This window comes from Hypanus sabinus, chromosome 11, assembly GCF_030144855.1.
Source record: "Hypanus sabinus isolate sHypSab1 chromosome 11, sHypSab1.hap1, whole genome shotgun sequence".
Classification (NCBI taxonomy): domain Eukaryota; kingdom Metazoa; phylum Chordata; class Chondrichthyes; order Myliobatiformes; family Dasyatidae; genus Hypanus; species Hypanus sabinus.
In genome coordinates, this window is record NC_082716.1 from 89,233,351 (window position 1) to 89,250,262 (window position 16,912).

The 16,912-nt window shown below is 36.2% G+C and overlaps 2 protein-coding genes across 8 annotated transcripts in view; one reads left to right on the plus strand and one right to left on the minus strand.

Moving 5' to 3' along the window:
• ralgps2 (Ral GEF with PH domain and SH3 binding motif 2) overlaps positions 1-16,912 on the plus strand; it is a 542,667-nt gene that overhangs the window by 283,757 nt on the left and 241,998 nt on the right. The window lies entirely within an intron of this gene.
• Positions 1-16,912, minus strand: part of LOC132402184 (angiopoietin-related protein 1-like) — a 119,742-nt gene that overhangs the window by 30,869 nt on the left and 71,961 nt on the right. The window contains exon 3 of the mRNA XM_059984876.1: positions 15,431-15,624. Coding sequence (XP_059840859.1) covers positions 15,431-15,624 — 194 coding nt within the window. The remainder of the gene's footprint in view (positions 1-15,430; positions 15,625-16,912) is intronic.

Genomic DNA, 16,912 nt, shown 5'->3' on the forward strand with positions numbered 1-16,912 from the left:
ATTTTCAGAAGGCCTTTGACAAGGTGCCACACATGAGCCTGCTTACCAAGTTAAGAGCCTATGGTATTACAGGAAAGTTACAGGCATGGTTAGAGCATTGGCTGATTGGTAGGAGGCAGTGAGTGGGAATAGAAGGACCCCTTTTTGGTTGGCTGCCGTTGACTAGTGGTGTTCCATAGGTGTCGGTGTTGGGACTGCTTCTTATGCAGTATATCAGTGATTTAGATGTGGATTTCAGGAAGGGTATGATGAAGTAACACATACCAATCCTCATAGAGGGGTCAGAAGTGGAGAGAGTGAGCAGTTTGAAGTTCCTGGGTGTTAAGATCTATGAGGACCTAACCTTGCCCCAACATATCGATACAGTTATAAAGAAGGCAAGACAGCATCTGTACTTAGTTAGGAGTTTGAAGAGATTTGGTATGTCAACAAATATGCTCAAAAACTTATGTAGATGTACCGTGGAGAGCATTCTGACAGGCTGCTTCACTGTCTGTTATGGGGGTGTGTGGGCTACTACACAGGACTGAAAAAAGCTGTAGATGGTTGTAAATTTTGACGGCTCCATCTTGGGTACTAGCCTAGAAAGTACCCAAGACATCTTCAAGGAGTGGTGTCTCAGAAAGGTAGTGTCTATTATTAAGGACCTCCAGCAAAATTGTTCACAATACTCAAGGATTCTTTTCTCACTGTTACTATCAGGTAGGAAGTACAGAAGCCTGAAGGCACATACTCAGCGATTCAGTAACAGCTTCTTCTCCTCTACCATCGGATTCCTAAATGGACATTGAACCTGTGAACACTTACTCACTTTTTTAATATATATTATTTGTTTGCATGATTTTTAATCTAGTCAATATGCATATGCTGTAATTGATTTACTTATTTATTATTATTTTTTTCTTCCTCTTCCACATTATGTATTGCACCGAACTGCTGCTCTAAGTTAATAAACATCAGGACATGCTGGTGATGATAAACCTGATTCTGATTCTGAATAGATGGCTTTGTTGCCAAGTTTGCAGATGGAGGGGTAGGTAGTGTTGGAAAACAGGAAGGCTGCAGAAGGACTTAGATTAGGAGAACAGACAAGGAAGTGGCAAATGAAATACAATGCTGGGAAATGTATGGTCATGCACTTTGGTAGAATAAATAAATGTGTAGACTCTTTTCTATATGGGGAGAAAATCCAAAAATCTGAGATGCAAAGGGACTTGGGAGTCCTTGTGCAAAACACGCTAAAGGTTAACTTGCAGGTTGACTTGCTGGTGAGGAAGGCAAATGCAATGTTTGCATTCATTTCAAGAGGTCTAGAATATAAGAGCAGGGATGTGATGCTGAGGCTATGTAAGGCACGACTGAGGCCTCACCTTGAGTATTGTGAACAGTTTTGGGCTCCTTAACTAAGAAAAGATGTGCTGGCATTGGAGGGGATTTAGAGGAGGTTCACAAGGATAATTCTGGGAATTAAAAGGTTATCATTGAGGAATATTCGATGGCTTTGGGCCTGTCCTCACTGGAGTTTAGAAGGATGAAGGGGTGATCTTATTGAAACCTTTTGAATGTTGAAAGGCCTAGACAGTGTAGATGTGGAAAGGATGTTTCCCCTTGTGGAGGAGTCTAGGAAAGTGGGCACAGCCTTATGATAGAGGGCCATCCATTTAAAACAGAGATTGGAGAAATTTGTTTAGCCAGAGGGTGGTGAACTTGTGGCATTTGTTACCTTAGCTGTGATGTATTTAAGGTGGAGATTGATAGGCTCTTGTTGGCCACGGTATCAAAGTTTACAGGAAGAAGGTAGGGGGCTGGGGCTGGGGCTGAGGAGGGGGAAAAAGGATCAGCCATGATTGAAGGGTGGAGTGGACTCAATGGTCAAATGGCCTAAACCTGCTCCTATGTCTTATAGTCTTTTGGGCCAATGATCACCTTCATGGAGCCATCATTAACAAGGACTTGTATTAAGTCAATGTGGTATATAATTTTTTAAAAGAATGCTAAGAAAGTAACCATCAGCTGTACTATTGAAATCCATGCATTACAAACTGCAAATAATGCATTTTATCTTTAATGAACAACAAAGTGTTTACAACTTCGCTCTGCATGAACGTTTGGTGGCATGTTTTGTGCAAAACAACCAGCATGGACTAGCAAAATAACATTAGTAAATTTGCTGATTATTGTTGCAAATGCTAAGGTATAGTGAAAAATTTTGTATGGTTGGGAGGAATATGGAGGGGTATGATCTTAAACCAGGCAGCAAGATAGTTTGGCTGTAGTGCTCTATGACTCTAACTTGCCTCAGGTACCTTGTGCCTTAATATTCTAGACCAGTCTACTATGCAGAATCTTGTCAATAGATATTCTGAAATTCTTGTAAACTATGTTATGTTACATTTCAAATTAGGTTAATAACTGAATTGTTTGGACTGAAGGATCTGATACCAATCCAAAGTCAGGTCCCAAAGCAACTGTCAGTTGGGCAGGGCTTACATGTTATAACAGCCTACAGAATGAAGTTGGACAGCATTGCTGATGACAGCACATCCCTTCCCTAAGCACCAGAAACCACAGTCACTGTTGCAGAGATATGATCACTCTTACAGAGAGTGAATCCGTATAAAGAGCATCTATCCTGGAGGATGTCCCTGGCTGTGTCATCAGATCCTACACTGATCAATTGGTGGTAGGAATATTTGCTGTCATTTTTAACCTCTCCCTACTTCAGTCTTAGGTTTCCACCTGCTTCAAGAAGACCACTATATTTTCCCATTACTTAAGAACAACAAGGTGATATGCCTAATAACTGCTGTCTCATGAGTCTGATATCCACCATCATGAAGTGCATTAAGAGGCTGGTTATGTCACGCATTAACTGCGGCCTCCTGGACAACCTCAATCCACTACAATTTGCCTACTACTGAAAAGGTCTATAGCAGATACCATCTCCCTGGTTGTGCACTCATCTCTGGAGCATCTGGAGAGTAAAAATGCCTATGCTAGACTTGCTTATTGACTTCAGCTCTCTCTTTAATTCTACAGTTCCAAGCCAACACATCTCCAAACTTGTAGAGTTGGGGCTCAACATCTCCCTTTGCAACTGATCAATAAACCACAGTCAGTAATGATAGGCGATAACTGCTCCACTATGATTCTTTTCAACATTGGTGCCCTCTAAGGCTGTGTCCTCAGCCCCCTACTATATTCCTATATACTCAAGACTGTAAGGTCAGGTCAGATTCTGCTCTAACTCCAAATACACTTTTGATTCTACTAGCTTGCAGATGATACCAACTTAGCCATATTTCAATTTATGATGACACAGCATACAAGAAGGCAGTGCAGAGCCTTGTGACATGGTATCATGAAATAACTTTTTTCCCTGAGGGTCGGGAAAACAGAAGAGCTGGTCATTGACTTCAAGAATGGAGATGGTACACATGCTCTTGTTTACATCAACAGTGCTGAGAACAAGAGGCTTGAAAGCTTCCAGTTCCTGAGTGTTACAAATGTGCCACAACTCTGAGGGGCCGAAGGGTACAAAGCAGCGCCCTCCTTCTTGAGAATCGCAAGATCGCAATTAATTCGGGTCTGGGACCCAGGAAATGAGAGAGAGACACGCAGAATCCTCAAGGTTTGGAATGTGTCCTGGGCTTCCGAAAGACAAAGCCACGGATAATGGCCATTGTCTCTTGGAGATGGAATTGTGTATTGAGTACTGTACTATTCATTGAAGCCCTCAGGGAATGAACAGAGGGGGCTGGTTGAGGGATTGCATCATCCCAACCTGATTGACATCTGAGACCCCGTGAGTAAGAATAAAAGAGGGTCTGGGGAACAACCCCTTTAGACGCACCAGGAGAAATGCTAGAAATCCTGTGACGGCGTTTAATAACGAAAGCTGGTGGGGGGCCCGCGTGCGTCCTTTTCCATTTGCCTTGGAATTGGTGGGCCTTACCACGGAAGAACGGCTTTAGCTAAAAGGAGAAACCACCACCAACAACATTTCGAAGGATCGACATCATAAAAAGGAAAAACTGGCAAGTTCTAAAAATCTGTTTCTCTCTCTCTCTCTCTCTCTCTCTCTCTCTCCAACCAAAAGCTGCAGCCTGAATGAACTTGAGTGATTTCTATATTTCCATCGGACAATACATTATCCTCTAGACAATGTTAGAGCTATTTCTTATTGATTATTATTATACCCGCGCCTTTTGATCTAGTATTGACGACGTATAGTATCTGTATGTTTGCATTGATATTATTTTTGTGTATTTTTACTAATAAATACTGTTAAAATAGTACCATCAGACTTCAACGGACCTTTCTATCTTTGCTGGTAAGTTACCCAGTTACGGGGTACGTAACATGAGACTGAATGTCACCAATTGCCATATTGATGCCATGGCCAAAAACATTTACCAGTGCCTTTATTTCCTTAGGAAGCTAAAGAAATTTCCCATGTCTCCTTTGACCCTCCCCCACTACTTTTATTGATGTATCATAGAAGTCATCCTGTAAGGGGGCATCATGGCTTGATACTTCCCTGCCTGTGATTGAAAGAACTTGCAGAGAGTTGTAGCCATTGAGGCATCTATTATTATTTTATTAAAAAAGGGTAAAGACCCAACAGAGTGTTCCTCGTATAGGCCGATCTCTTTGCATAATGTTGATGTTAAAATCTTGGCTAAAGTTTTGGCTTATAGATTAGAAACTGTTATTCCCTCTATTATCTCTGATGACCAGACTGGTTTTATTAAAAACTGTCTCCTTTTTTTAACATTCGGCGTCTATTCAATATTTTATATTCACCTCCAACTGGGATTCCTGAATGTGTTATTTACCTTGATGCGGAGAAAGCATTTGATCGTATAGAGTGGAACTACCTTTTTGCAGTTTTAGAAAAATTTGACTTCGGAGTCAGCTGGAGACGCTCATGGAGTGAGTACTGTTTTGGATTCGCTCCATAACCTTTACTTTTTTTAACCTTTGATCACCCTTATTCAGCTTATTTTTACCTATACCGAAAGTTTCTTTGTTATTTTTTTTGTTTGGATTTACTGCCAAGAGTTTGTTGTGAACTTTTGAAGATATGCAAACAGAAATGTCTCTCAGGTCTAAGGGACGGGATCCGGGATGCAATCCGAACGGTAACGGAAAGAAGCAGGCTCCGCCACAACAAATTCAATTAACTTTTGAATTGTTTATGGAGGTTTTGGATAAAAAATTTGCTGAACTACAACAATTTTTTAAAGAAGATATAAAGGCTTTTCAAGAGTACATGGTTAAGACGGATTTAGTAATTAAACAGCAACAAGCTCTTATTGCGTCTCTGCAAGAAGATGCTCGGAAGCGAGATTTGACTATTGAAAAACTGCAACAGGATTTAATTTAGACCATTAAGCTGATGGAAGCCCTTAAAGCCAAGAGTGACTGTTTTGAGAATCGGTCCAGAAGACAGAACTTACGTATACTTGGTCTTCCAGATGGCATAGAAAAATATGACCTTTCGAAATATTTTGCTCAACTTTTAAAAGAAGCGTTTCCGACGATTTTCCCGAATAACCCTCCTTTATTGGATCGGGCACATAGAATTCGGCGTCGATCACCGGGTGCTACAGGCAAACCTTCGGTGGTAATTGTCCGGTTCCATTATGTACATGACAAAGAACAACTTATAAGAGCAGCTCGTCGAGCAGGAATGAATAAATTCAAAGAATTTTGCTTCCGCCTGGTAGAAGACTTTAGTCCTGACCTTTTAAAAAGAAGGCTTCTTTTTAAACCGTTGATGGCTGAATGTTATGAGAAAAATCTGAAACCTGCGCTTCTATACCCTGCGAAGCTTCGAATTTCTCCGTCGAATGCTCCACGACAAGTTTTCACTTCAACTTCAGAAGTGAGAAAATATCTGGAGGAGAACTTCCCTACTGCTACAGACACCAGTCTCTAATAAATGAATGATTCTGATTGTGTAAGATGGTTCTCGATCTCTTAAACCAGAATTAAAATCTGGTTATTGGTGTAGGTTCATCCTATACTTTATACTTAAGTTAAAGTGTGTTTTCATCATATTAATTGTTTTGCCTTATATACTTTAATCATTTAACTGCATACTTGTCCATTAACTTTGTTCCTTCGAAGGTATATTTTTAATTCTTTGAAGGTGAATTTTTCTTTGATTAAGATGGTGGTTTTTTGAAAAAGATTTTTGGTTTTGTTTAAGATGACGTTATGTTTTTATTTTTTTCGCCTTTTTCCTACAATCCATCGCTTATCATAGCTTAAATATTTTTTGTTTTGTCTGGGCTAGAGCCCAATTTATAATTTTTTTTAGTGATTATATTTTTATTCTTTTTACAACTAACTATACTTAGAAATATGGTTTTTATTATAGCGATTTTAGTTTTTAAAGTTGGGGTGATTCTTTTATATATATCCTTTATATATGGAGTGTTCTTCAGCTGACATGGGGGTAGGATTAGTCTTATTTTTTCCCTTTTTAAGACATATTTTGGCTTTTTCTCTTTTTCTTGGGGGGTGGGGGGATGGTCTGTTTTCTGATTCTATTTTTTTTGTACCAGTTTGTGTTAGTTTTTTTATTTGGGCTATTTTTGAACTTCAAATATGTCTGTGTTGTCGTCACTTCCGGGCCTTCTCTTTACTTTTGTTCCTCTTCCGGGTGCATGAGTGTATAAGTTGGTTAACCCTTTCTATACCAAAGGGTTGATTTTAGAATTATGGCTCAGACCATTAATTTTGTGTCTTGGAATACTAATGGTTTAAATCATCCAATTAAACCAAAGAAGATTTTCAAAGTATTCCAAAGACTTAATGCTCATATCATTTTTGTACAAGAAACTCAAGTGAGGAAGGGGGACAAATTTCGTTTTTTTAGATTTTGGCGGGGTCAACAGTATCACGCAAATTCGAATGCTAAAGTAAAAGGAGTTTCAATTTTTATTGACTCCTCTATTTCATTTGTTCAACATGATATTTTTTCAGATCCGAATGGCAGATTTTTGTTAATTACGGGTTTACTTTGTAATAAAAAGATTGCTTTGGTTAATGTTTACGCTCCAAATGTGGATTGTCCTGACTTTTTTAAGTCTTTATTTACCTCTTTACCCAATCTAAACGAATATAAGTTAATAATGGGTGGTGACTTTAATTGTTGTTTAAATCCTCTGATGGATAAATCTTTATCTATTCAGACTTTACCTAATAAGTCGGCCACTTGTATTAACTCTTTTTTGACTGACAATGGAGTTTTTGATATTTGGAGATTCCGGCATCCTAATGACAAAGAGTTTTCTTTTTTCTCACATGTTTATCACTCTTATTCGAGAATTGATTATTTTTTTGTAGACTCTTGTTTTATTCCATTGGTAATCAGTTATAACTATGATATTATAGCTATCTCTGATCATGCTCCATTATTACTTTCTATGAAATTTACGGATACAGCTTCTAATGCTAGACAATGGCGATTTGACTCTACCTTGTTGCAAGACTCTGACTTTATAAAATTTATGGAGGAGCAGATCGACTTCTTCTTTTCAACTAATTCTACAGATGATATTTCCTGCGGAACACTTTGGGACACTTTTAAAGCGTATATACGTGGACAGATTATTTCTTATTCTGTTGGTTTGAGGAAACGTACTAAGATGGAAACTCTCTTATTGGTTGATAAAATTAAAGAGATTGATAAGAAATATTCGATTGCTCCTAGTAAGGAGCTTTACAAACAAAGGGTTGAACTTCAAATGGAACATAGTTTATTACTTACATCCTCGATTGAAAATCAATTAATGAAAACTAAATCTGATTTTTATATACATAGTGATAAATCTGGTAAACTGTTAGCTAGTCAATTGAAGAATGCTTTGGGTAAACGTCAAATCACTAAGATTGGTCAGCAGAATGGGAATCTGACTGTTAATCATGATGAGATAAATAAGACATTTCAAGACTTCTATACCTCCCTGTATCAATCTGAATTTCCTCAAGATCATAATACCATGTCTGATTTTCTTGGGAAATTAAATTTTCCAAGATTATCATCTGATGATTTTTTGATTTTGGATACTCCTATTACGGATGTAGAAATTAAGGGGGCTATTTCTTCAATGAATTCTGTGAAAGCACCGGGTCCAGATGGTTATACAGTTGAATTTTTAAAAAATTTTTCCGTTACTCTTTCCCCTTGGTTAGATAAGGTTTTTGAGGAAGCCATTAGATTGGGGAATTTGCCGCAATCTTTTTATAGAGCTTCCATTTCTTTAATATTGAAGAAAGATAAAGACCCTACTAACTGTGCTTCTTATAGACCTATATCTTAATTGAATGTAGACTCCAAGATTTTTTCCAAGTTACTGGCATCTAGATTGAAGAAGGTATTACCCAAAATTATATCAGATGATCAAACTGGTTTTATTAAAAATCGTTATTCTTTTTTTAACATTAGGAGATTGTTGAATATTGTTTATACTCCCTCACATGACACTTCAGAATGCATGGTTTCATTAGATGCGGAGAAAGCATTTGATAGAGTTGAATGGCCTTGTGTTGGAGAAGTTTAATTTTAGTCCGATATTTATATCATGGATTAAATTGATTTATCATACTCCAGTAGCCTCAGTGTTTACCAATAATCAAAGATCTCCCTTTTTTCGCATATTTCGGGGCACTAGACAAGGATGTCCTCTTAGTCCATTACTATTTAACATTGCCTTAGAACCTTTGGCAATTGCCAACAGACAATCACAGGATATTTTGGGTATTAATCGTGGGACAGATTCACAAGTTATCTTTGTATGCAGATGATTTATTTCTATTCATTTCTAACCAGGAGAAATCCATTCCAGCAGTTTTATCATTATTGGCTCAATTTAGTGAGTTTTCTGGGTATAAGTTAAATCTTAATAAAAGTGAATTGTTTCCTTTGAATAAACGGGTCCCAATTTATGGAAATTTACCTTTTAAATTAGTTAATGACTCTTTTACTTATTTAGGGATCAAAATCACAAAAAACCATAAAGATTTATTTAGATTTAATTTTTTACCCTTAATTGATCAGATTAAAGATTTGTTTACTAAGTGGTCACCTTTATCTTTATCCCTAATAGGTAGGATTAATACTATTAAGATGGTTATTTTACCTAAGTTTTTATATATTTTTCAAGCGATACCAATTTTTATCCCGAAATCTTTTTTTACTAATGTTGACTCTAAAATTTCTTCATATATATGGCAGAATAAAAATCCCAGGTTAGGTAAAATATATTTACAGAAGACAAAAAAGGAAGGCGGGTTAACATTACCTAATTTCAGATTTTACTATTGGGCAGTTAATACTAGATATTTGTTATGTTGGTTGAAAGATGGGGGTGGATATTTTGGCCCTTGTTGGGTGAGTTTAGAAACTAAATCGGTATCCGCTTATGCTCTGGGTTCTATTTTAGGGACTTCTCTCCCTTTTGCTCTTTCTAAATTGTCGAAACGAATTGACAACCCGATAGTTAAACATACTTTGCGTATATGGTTTCAATTTCGGAGATTTTTTGGGTTGACTCAATTTGTTTTAAATAGTCCTATTGTATCTAATTGTTTTTTTTACCCTTCCATTATAGATCAAGCTTATTCGGCTTGGAAAACTAAGGGATTACTAAGATTTTCTGATTTATTTTTAGATAATTGTTTTATGTCTTTTGAGCAATTATCCAACAAATATAACTTGCCTAGATTTCATTTTTTTAGATATTTACAGATTAGACATTTTTTAAGTTCTGTACTCTCTACATTTCCAAATTTTGTGCCGTCAGATATTTTGGAGAGTTTATTTGAATTAGACCCTTTTCAAAAAGGGCTTATTTCAAAACTTTATAATATAATTATGAAGATACGTTCAGAGCCTCTTTATAAGACTAAAAAGGATTGGGAAAGAGAGCTTAGTATTTCTAGTGAGAATTGGGATAGAATTCTTCAATTAGTTAATACATCATCGTTATGTGCCAAACATTCACTAATACAATTTAAGGTCGTACATAGGGATAAATTAGCTCATTTTTACTCTCATATTAGTCCTATTTGTGATAGATGTCATTCTGAAATTGCGTCTTTAACTCATATGTTTTGGTCTTGTTCATTTTTGGAGAAATATTGGAAAGATATTTTTGATATTATTTCTGCGGTTTTGAATATTGATTTACAACCTCATCCTATTACCGCAATTTTTGGTTTACCAATCTTAGACTCACTGCATTTATCTTCTTCTGCCCGTTGAATGATTGCATTTCTAACTCTGATGGCTAGAAGATCTATATTGTTGAATTGGAAAGAAATTAATCCTCCCACTGTATTTAATTGGTTCTCTCAAACTATGTTATGTTTAAATTTAGAAAAAATTAGAAGTGGTACTTTTGAGACTTCTATTAAATTTGAAAAGTTATGGAGACCATTTATTCAACATTTTCATATGATGTAATATGACCCTGTGCCAAGTTCATTTGATTTCCCAGCTTTTAGCTTATGGATTTTGAGAGGACCGGAAGTGACGGCATTGATGAATACTTATTTTTGTGAGATATTATAAACAGCCCCCTTTTTTTTCTCTTTTTTGCTTCTTTTTTCTTCTATATTAGTTATTAGATTAGATTAGCTAGTTTGGCATTATATTTTTTTTGTTTTTTTTCTTTCTTTTTTCTGTTTTCTTTATATCATATATTATGAAATATTTAGACTTACTATGTTCATACATATATTTTATGGCTTATGTTTTGGTAAACTCATTTATATTGTAACTATCATGTATGTTTTTTTTCATATGTAATGGAATTTATATGTTGGTAATTTCTTTATCAATATATCATTTGTATTCTGTCCATATTACTAATATTAATAAAAAGATTTAGAAAGAAAAAGAAAAATTTGACTTCGGTCAAAGTTTTATCTCTTGGATCAAATTACTGTATTTGTGTCCTACTGCCTCTGTTTTAACTAATTTTCAGAAATCCCAGTTATTTAACCTCAAACGTGGCACCTGTCAGGGATGCCCTTTAAGTCCCTTTCTCTTTGATTTGGCTATAGAACCTTTGGCGATAGCATTTCGAAATTGTCCTGAATTGACCGGGATTTGGAGAGGGGGTGTTGAGCATAAAGTTTCTCTTTATGCTGATGACTTATTATTTTTTCTTTCAAATCCGTCTACATCCTTACTTCCAATGTTTTCACTTCTTGACCAGTTTAGCCAGTTCTCTGACTATAAACTTAATTTACATAAGAGCGAACTTTTCCCAATTAATAAAGAAGCACAAGAATTAACATTTCGTGATCTACCTTTTAAAGTAGTCCATAATCAATTTACCTATCTTGGGATTATAGTCACAAGGAAGTTTAAAGATCTCTTTCGTGAAAATTTTGCCAATCTTGCATATACTATAAAACAGAGTCTGGTACAATGGTCACCTCTATCTATGTCTTTGGTAGGTCGTATTAATGTTGTTAAAATGTATGTTCTCCCTAAACTTTTATACTTATTTCAATCAATCCCAATTTTTATTCCTAAATCTTTTTTTGATTCCTTAGACTCTATTATTTTGTCATATCTGTGGTAGAATAAGCGCTCTAGAATTAATAAAGTTTATCTCCAAAAACCTAAAAAGGAGGGTGGCATGGCTCTACCTAACTTTTGTTTATATTACTGGGCAGCCAATATACGTTGTGCTACCTTCTGGTCTTTTTTCCATGGCCAACCCGAGTGCCCTAATTGGGTGGCAATGGAGTTGAGCTCCACTAAAGAACTATCTATCTCTCCACTTCTTGACTATGTACTCCCTAGTAGTTTGTCCAGATTAATAGTTAATCCTCTTGTTAGACACACTTTGCATATTTGGGCTCAGTTTAGGAAATTTTATGGTTTCCATGGTTTTTCCATTTCCAGCCCTGTCGTACATAATCACCTTTTTCTACCCACTACGTATGACTCAGCATTTCATGATTGGTATAGGAAGGGCATTAGACATTTTGAAGATCTTTTTATTGATAATCGCTTCGCTTCTTTCCAACAGCTCTCTGCTAAGTTCAATCTGCTCAATGCTCATTTTTTTAGATATCTCCAAATTAAACACTTTATTGTTCCTTTAATTCCTAACTTCCCTGAAATGCCTGAGAAAAATGTTATGGACTTTTTTCTTTCCATTAATCCACTAGGTAAAGGTTTAACATCAAGTATTCAAGATAAATTAGCAGCCTTACGACGTGCCCCTGTGGATAAAATTAAAATGGCATGGGAGCAGTATTTAAATATCTCCTTAACTGATGAGACTTGGGACTCGATTCTCAAATCGGTTAATACAACCTCTCTTTGTGCTCACCATTGCCTTTTACAGTTTAAGATTGTTCATAGAGCCCATATGTCTAAATGTAAATTATCTCGATTTTACTCTAACATCAGTCCGCTTTGTGATAAATGCAAAAGGCCTCTCTCATTCATATGTACTGGTTTTGTCCTAGCTTGGAGAAATTTTGGAACGATGTCTTTATAACGTTATCGTATATTCTGAATCACCACCTAGAACCAAACCCTTTAATTGCTCTGTTCGGTTTCTGGGGTGAGACAGATTTACTTCGGAGTTCGTCTAAGTGTCGAATATTATAATTTGCCTCTCTCCTGGCTAGACGTTTAATCCTTCTTAGATGGCGAGATGTTGCCCTGCCCACGAATGCTCAATGGCTTAATGATATTATGGCTTGCTTGGACCTTGAAAAAATTCATTAATCAATTCTTAATTCGGACTTAAAGTTCCATAAGGTCTGGGGACCTTTTATTGAGTACTTTCATAATCTTCCTAAGGTTTCATAATCTAACTAAGGTTTTTTTTTCTGTCCCTTGCTTTCAGCTCCTTTTTCTTTTGGTAGTAGGCATTAATATCTTCTGTTGCTAAGTGTATTCACAGTTTGGGGGTTAGATTGACCTGATTTATATTTTTTGTTTTGTGTTGTGGGGCTTGGGGAGGACACTAATTTTACTTGTCTTCAATTTGGGTGCTTTTTCAATTATCTTTCTCTGTTTCAGATTGTTATTGTATGCTTATTTTTGCACTGTATCAACGTCCTTCATTTTGATCTGGGTTTTTTTTATCTGTAGTTATGTAGAAAATGTATAAAAAAACTAATTAAAAAAAAAGAAGAGTTGTAGCCATGACACAGAATATCATGAAACCTACCTCTACTCCATGGGTTCAGGATTCTGTACACTTCTCATTGGCTTGTTAAAGCAGCGAGCATTATCATAAATGTCACCCACCTGGACATATTCTCTTCCCCCTTCCCCACTTACATGGTCAGGAGATATAAAAACTTTGAAAGCATCTTTACCAGGCTCAAGTGGAACAACTTCTATCTTGTTATTGAATGGTTCCCTAATATGATAAGGTGGGCTCTTGACCTTACAATCTACTTTGTTATAGATTTGGGCCTTATTGGTTATTTGCACTGCACTTCCTTTCCAATTGTAACACTTTATTCTGTAATCTATTATTTTTTTAACAGTCCCACATCAGTGAACTGTTGTAATGAACTGATCTGTATGAACAGTATTCAGGACATGTTTTTCAACTGTACCTCAGTACATGTGACAGTAATAAACCAATTTGAAGTTTTAACTTCTATAATATGGAGACTTATAACTTGGATAAACAATGAAGGAATTTATTCAGAAAAATCAGTATTCTGCAGTGCCTGAACAGGGCTTTCATTAGAAGAAAATTTAGTGTTAAGAGATCACATGGTCAGCATGAAAAATACAGTATCCTTTTGAATTGTTTTTTCTACCATTACGACTTGATGAACGTCAAGTAGCTCTCAGTTCTTTTTGCCAGCAGTATCATGTGTGGTTATCTGAACAGTTTTAGCTTTATATTTTTTGTTTACTTAAATCCTTTGCCTTGAATAACAGCACTTCAACATGCATTTGCTTTCATGAGTGTGCCATACAAGTTCTTTGCACTTTGATTTTTCATGACAGTATGTTTGAACCTAGTGGCTTGGCTGAGGAATTACTGGAACTCATGGTTGTTGGCAAGCAGTTTGATTATTCTCCTTTTATATGGGACTTGGGATGTCTGACTTTTAGGTGGTTTGGCTAAGAAGACCAAAACTCATTGTACATTTTAGCAGGTGGTTTTGAGCTAACCACATCTAGTTGAACTCTGTGTAGTCGTATGACCTATATGTACCTGCAATATAATGGAGTTGTATCCTTTTGACCCACGCATGATGTTTGTTCCACTAATTATATTATTTCAGTTGGAATTCTACACAATCGTTGTTCTGAAGTTAAACCTTTTTTTTTACTGTATCAATGCGATTACAGCTACTTTGATAAATTGAATCTGAATGAGGATAATTCCCTGTATTGTTGTAGTTTCTGCTATCGTACTGCAGAGAAAACAGGAATTCACAGTTCTTTTTGGCAAATTTTAAGCATAACTTCAGTATGAAACTTGCCTAGGCCTCTTCAACAAACTCTCTCAACAGTAGCCTTTGTTACCTGGCCATAGGGAATGCCATCACCTGCAAGTTCTGCCCCAAGTCACACACCAGTCTAAAATTTGAAATGTATGTCTGCTCCTTCATCTTTGCTAAGTCAAAATCCTTGGACCATTTAGCTAAATCCATTGTAGAAACACCTTCATTACACATACTGAAGTGGCTCAGGATGACAAATCTCAGGTGCCATCTTCAATTATTTAAAGGTAATTAATTGTGGATGATAAGCCATGTCATTAATATCCACATTCCTATGAACAACTTTTAAAAGGAAAAGTTTTTTGACTATTATATTAATGGCAGTTTCAGAGAAATGTGTGAACATGTCAAGATCAGAAAATATGTGACAAGCACACTTTAAAGAGTTGTCCTAAATTACAGGACTATGATTACAATCCCTCCAAAAATAAAATGCTGCATAGCAGAGTTTTCAAACTGAAGCCTGAAAATGGTTCCAAAGGGCATGCGACACAAAAATCTGTATCTCAATTGGTGCATCTGAAATTTGGAGGGATTGGTTTTTAAAGTTTAACATTTCTGATGCCAGCACAAATATTTAAAAAAAACTCATCTGTGGCTGTGGAGCTCTCCATTATTTGGTTGTTCGAGTACCTCCAGAAGCTTTTGATTTAGTTTCCACTGGCATGTCAATATTTGCAGGGTATCCTGCGTGCATAGAATTTTTTAAAAAAACCTTTGCCATTTGAGAAAAGCAAGGTTGTCTGCAGCTGGAGAATGGCTTACTTTTGATGTGGAAACTGTGCATTGTACAATACCTTGCCCAAATCTAGCATGAATGTGTCATCATGAATGCTCAAGTGTGTTGTCACTCACCTTGAGCTTGTATTTCCAGGATAAATGTGAACAAAAATTTGAAAATATTTACCTTGTAGTTATCCCAGTTCCTGAAAAAATTGACTGCCCCATCGACCCTACGCTGGATGACTGTCCAGCCCCCCTGATCATGGCTATGGTCACACCAGACTTGGATTAGTTTCTCTGTGCCTTCTGGTTTGATTAAATACATGCCACTGTTTGCATATCCAGTCTGTCGAACATGGTAGCAGTCCTTCCATGGACCTGTGTAAAGGGATAATGACCAGTAATTACACATATCTAGGTAAGCTTTTCCATTTCTTACAATCTGAAAATTATATCAGTGTATTTTGCTCAGTTTACTCAGCAAGAACAAGTATTCCATGCTGTTTAAGGATATAAAATGATTGTTTTTTAGCCTTAAATTCAGAGTTGGTAGCTTTACCCAGCTGCATGTCAGCACATCTTGACTCACTTCATGAAAAAAAATACAGACTTTAATATTCCTTGTTTTTTAACTGTTAGTTTTAGTACACAGAATTGCAGAGTATACATCCAAGAAAAATATTAGTTAAAGCATTACAGAGTAACATATTCATAAAGGTAGTGATTCTTAGCTATTAGAGTTAGTTCACATGGTGTCCAATCCATATCAAATTGTGGATGCCATTGATAGGAAATGTGGGAAAATGTGGGAGTTCTTTCGCTGACCAAGGAGTTTACTCATATCATAAAGGAATATCCAGATCTTGAGGAGATTTAACCTCATTTTAAACTGGATCCACTAAATGGCAAAGTATTGCTATGAAGGGTTTGATTGTAATTTTGTCAAAATTTGATATTTACTGAGTCTGTCTTTTCTCATTTAACTCCTTTCACAATTTAAAAAAACCATGAATTGCTGTTTAGTCTTTCTAAAGTGTGCTTGCACTTTGGAATGGAACGAAACATCAATAACTTAGAAATTATAATATGCAGATGGAATTGTCACTTGAAAAATGAACAACAAGGCTATGCTTTCTATATTATGCCAGAATAAAATTGTGAAGTTGAGTGCATTAATGTGAATGTTCTATGTCTGCTTTTTATTTTTCTTAAAAATATTGACATAAATTTTTGCCAGTTTAAGATTTATTCTGTTCTCAACTCAGTTTCTGCTCATTTAAACCATCTCAAGATTTAAACCGTCAAATTTTTGAGAAAACGCACTTTGAGAACTAACCCATGATGGGTAAAACTGTTGGCATAATCAAATAATTGGATCAAGTTTAGTTTTTTACAACTAGTATTTACCATGCTATGTCTGTTGGCCTTTACCATTAGTGTCAAGGCATTGTGTCTTCACACATGATCAGACCTAACAGTTCACTGGAAATGGTCAGTGCATTTTAACATGACAGTTAAGAAACGTTTAAACCTGCTGCTCTATGGCTTTAGAAACCAGGGGTCAATGTTGACCTCTGTGCTGAATGTATGGAGTTTACACTTTCTCTTTGTGACAGTATGAGTATCCCATCATGCTCTGATTTCCTCCCACGTACCTAAGATGTGC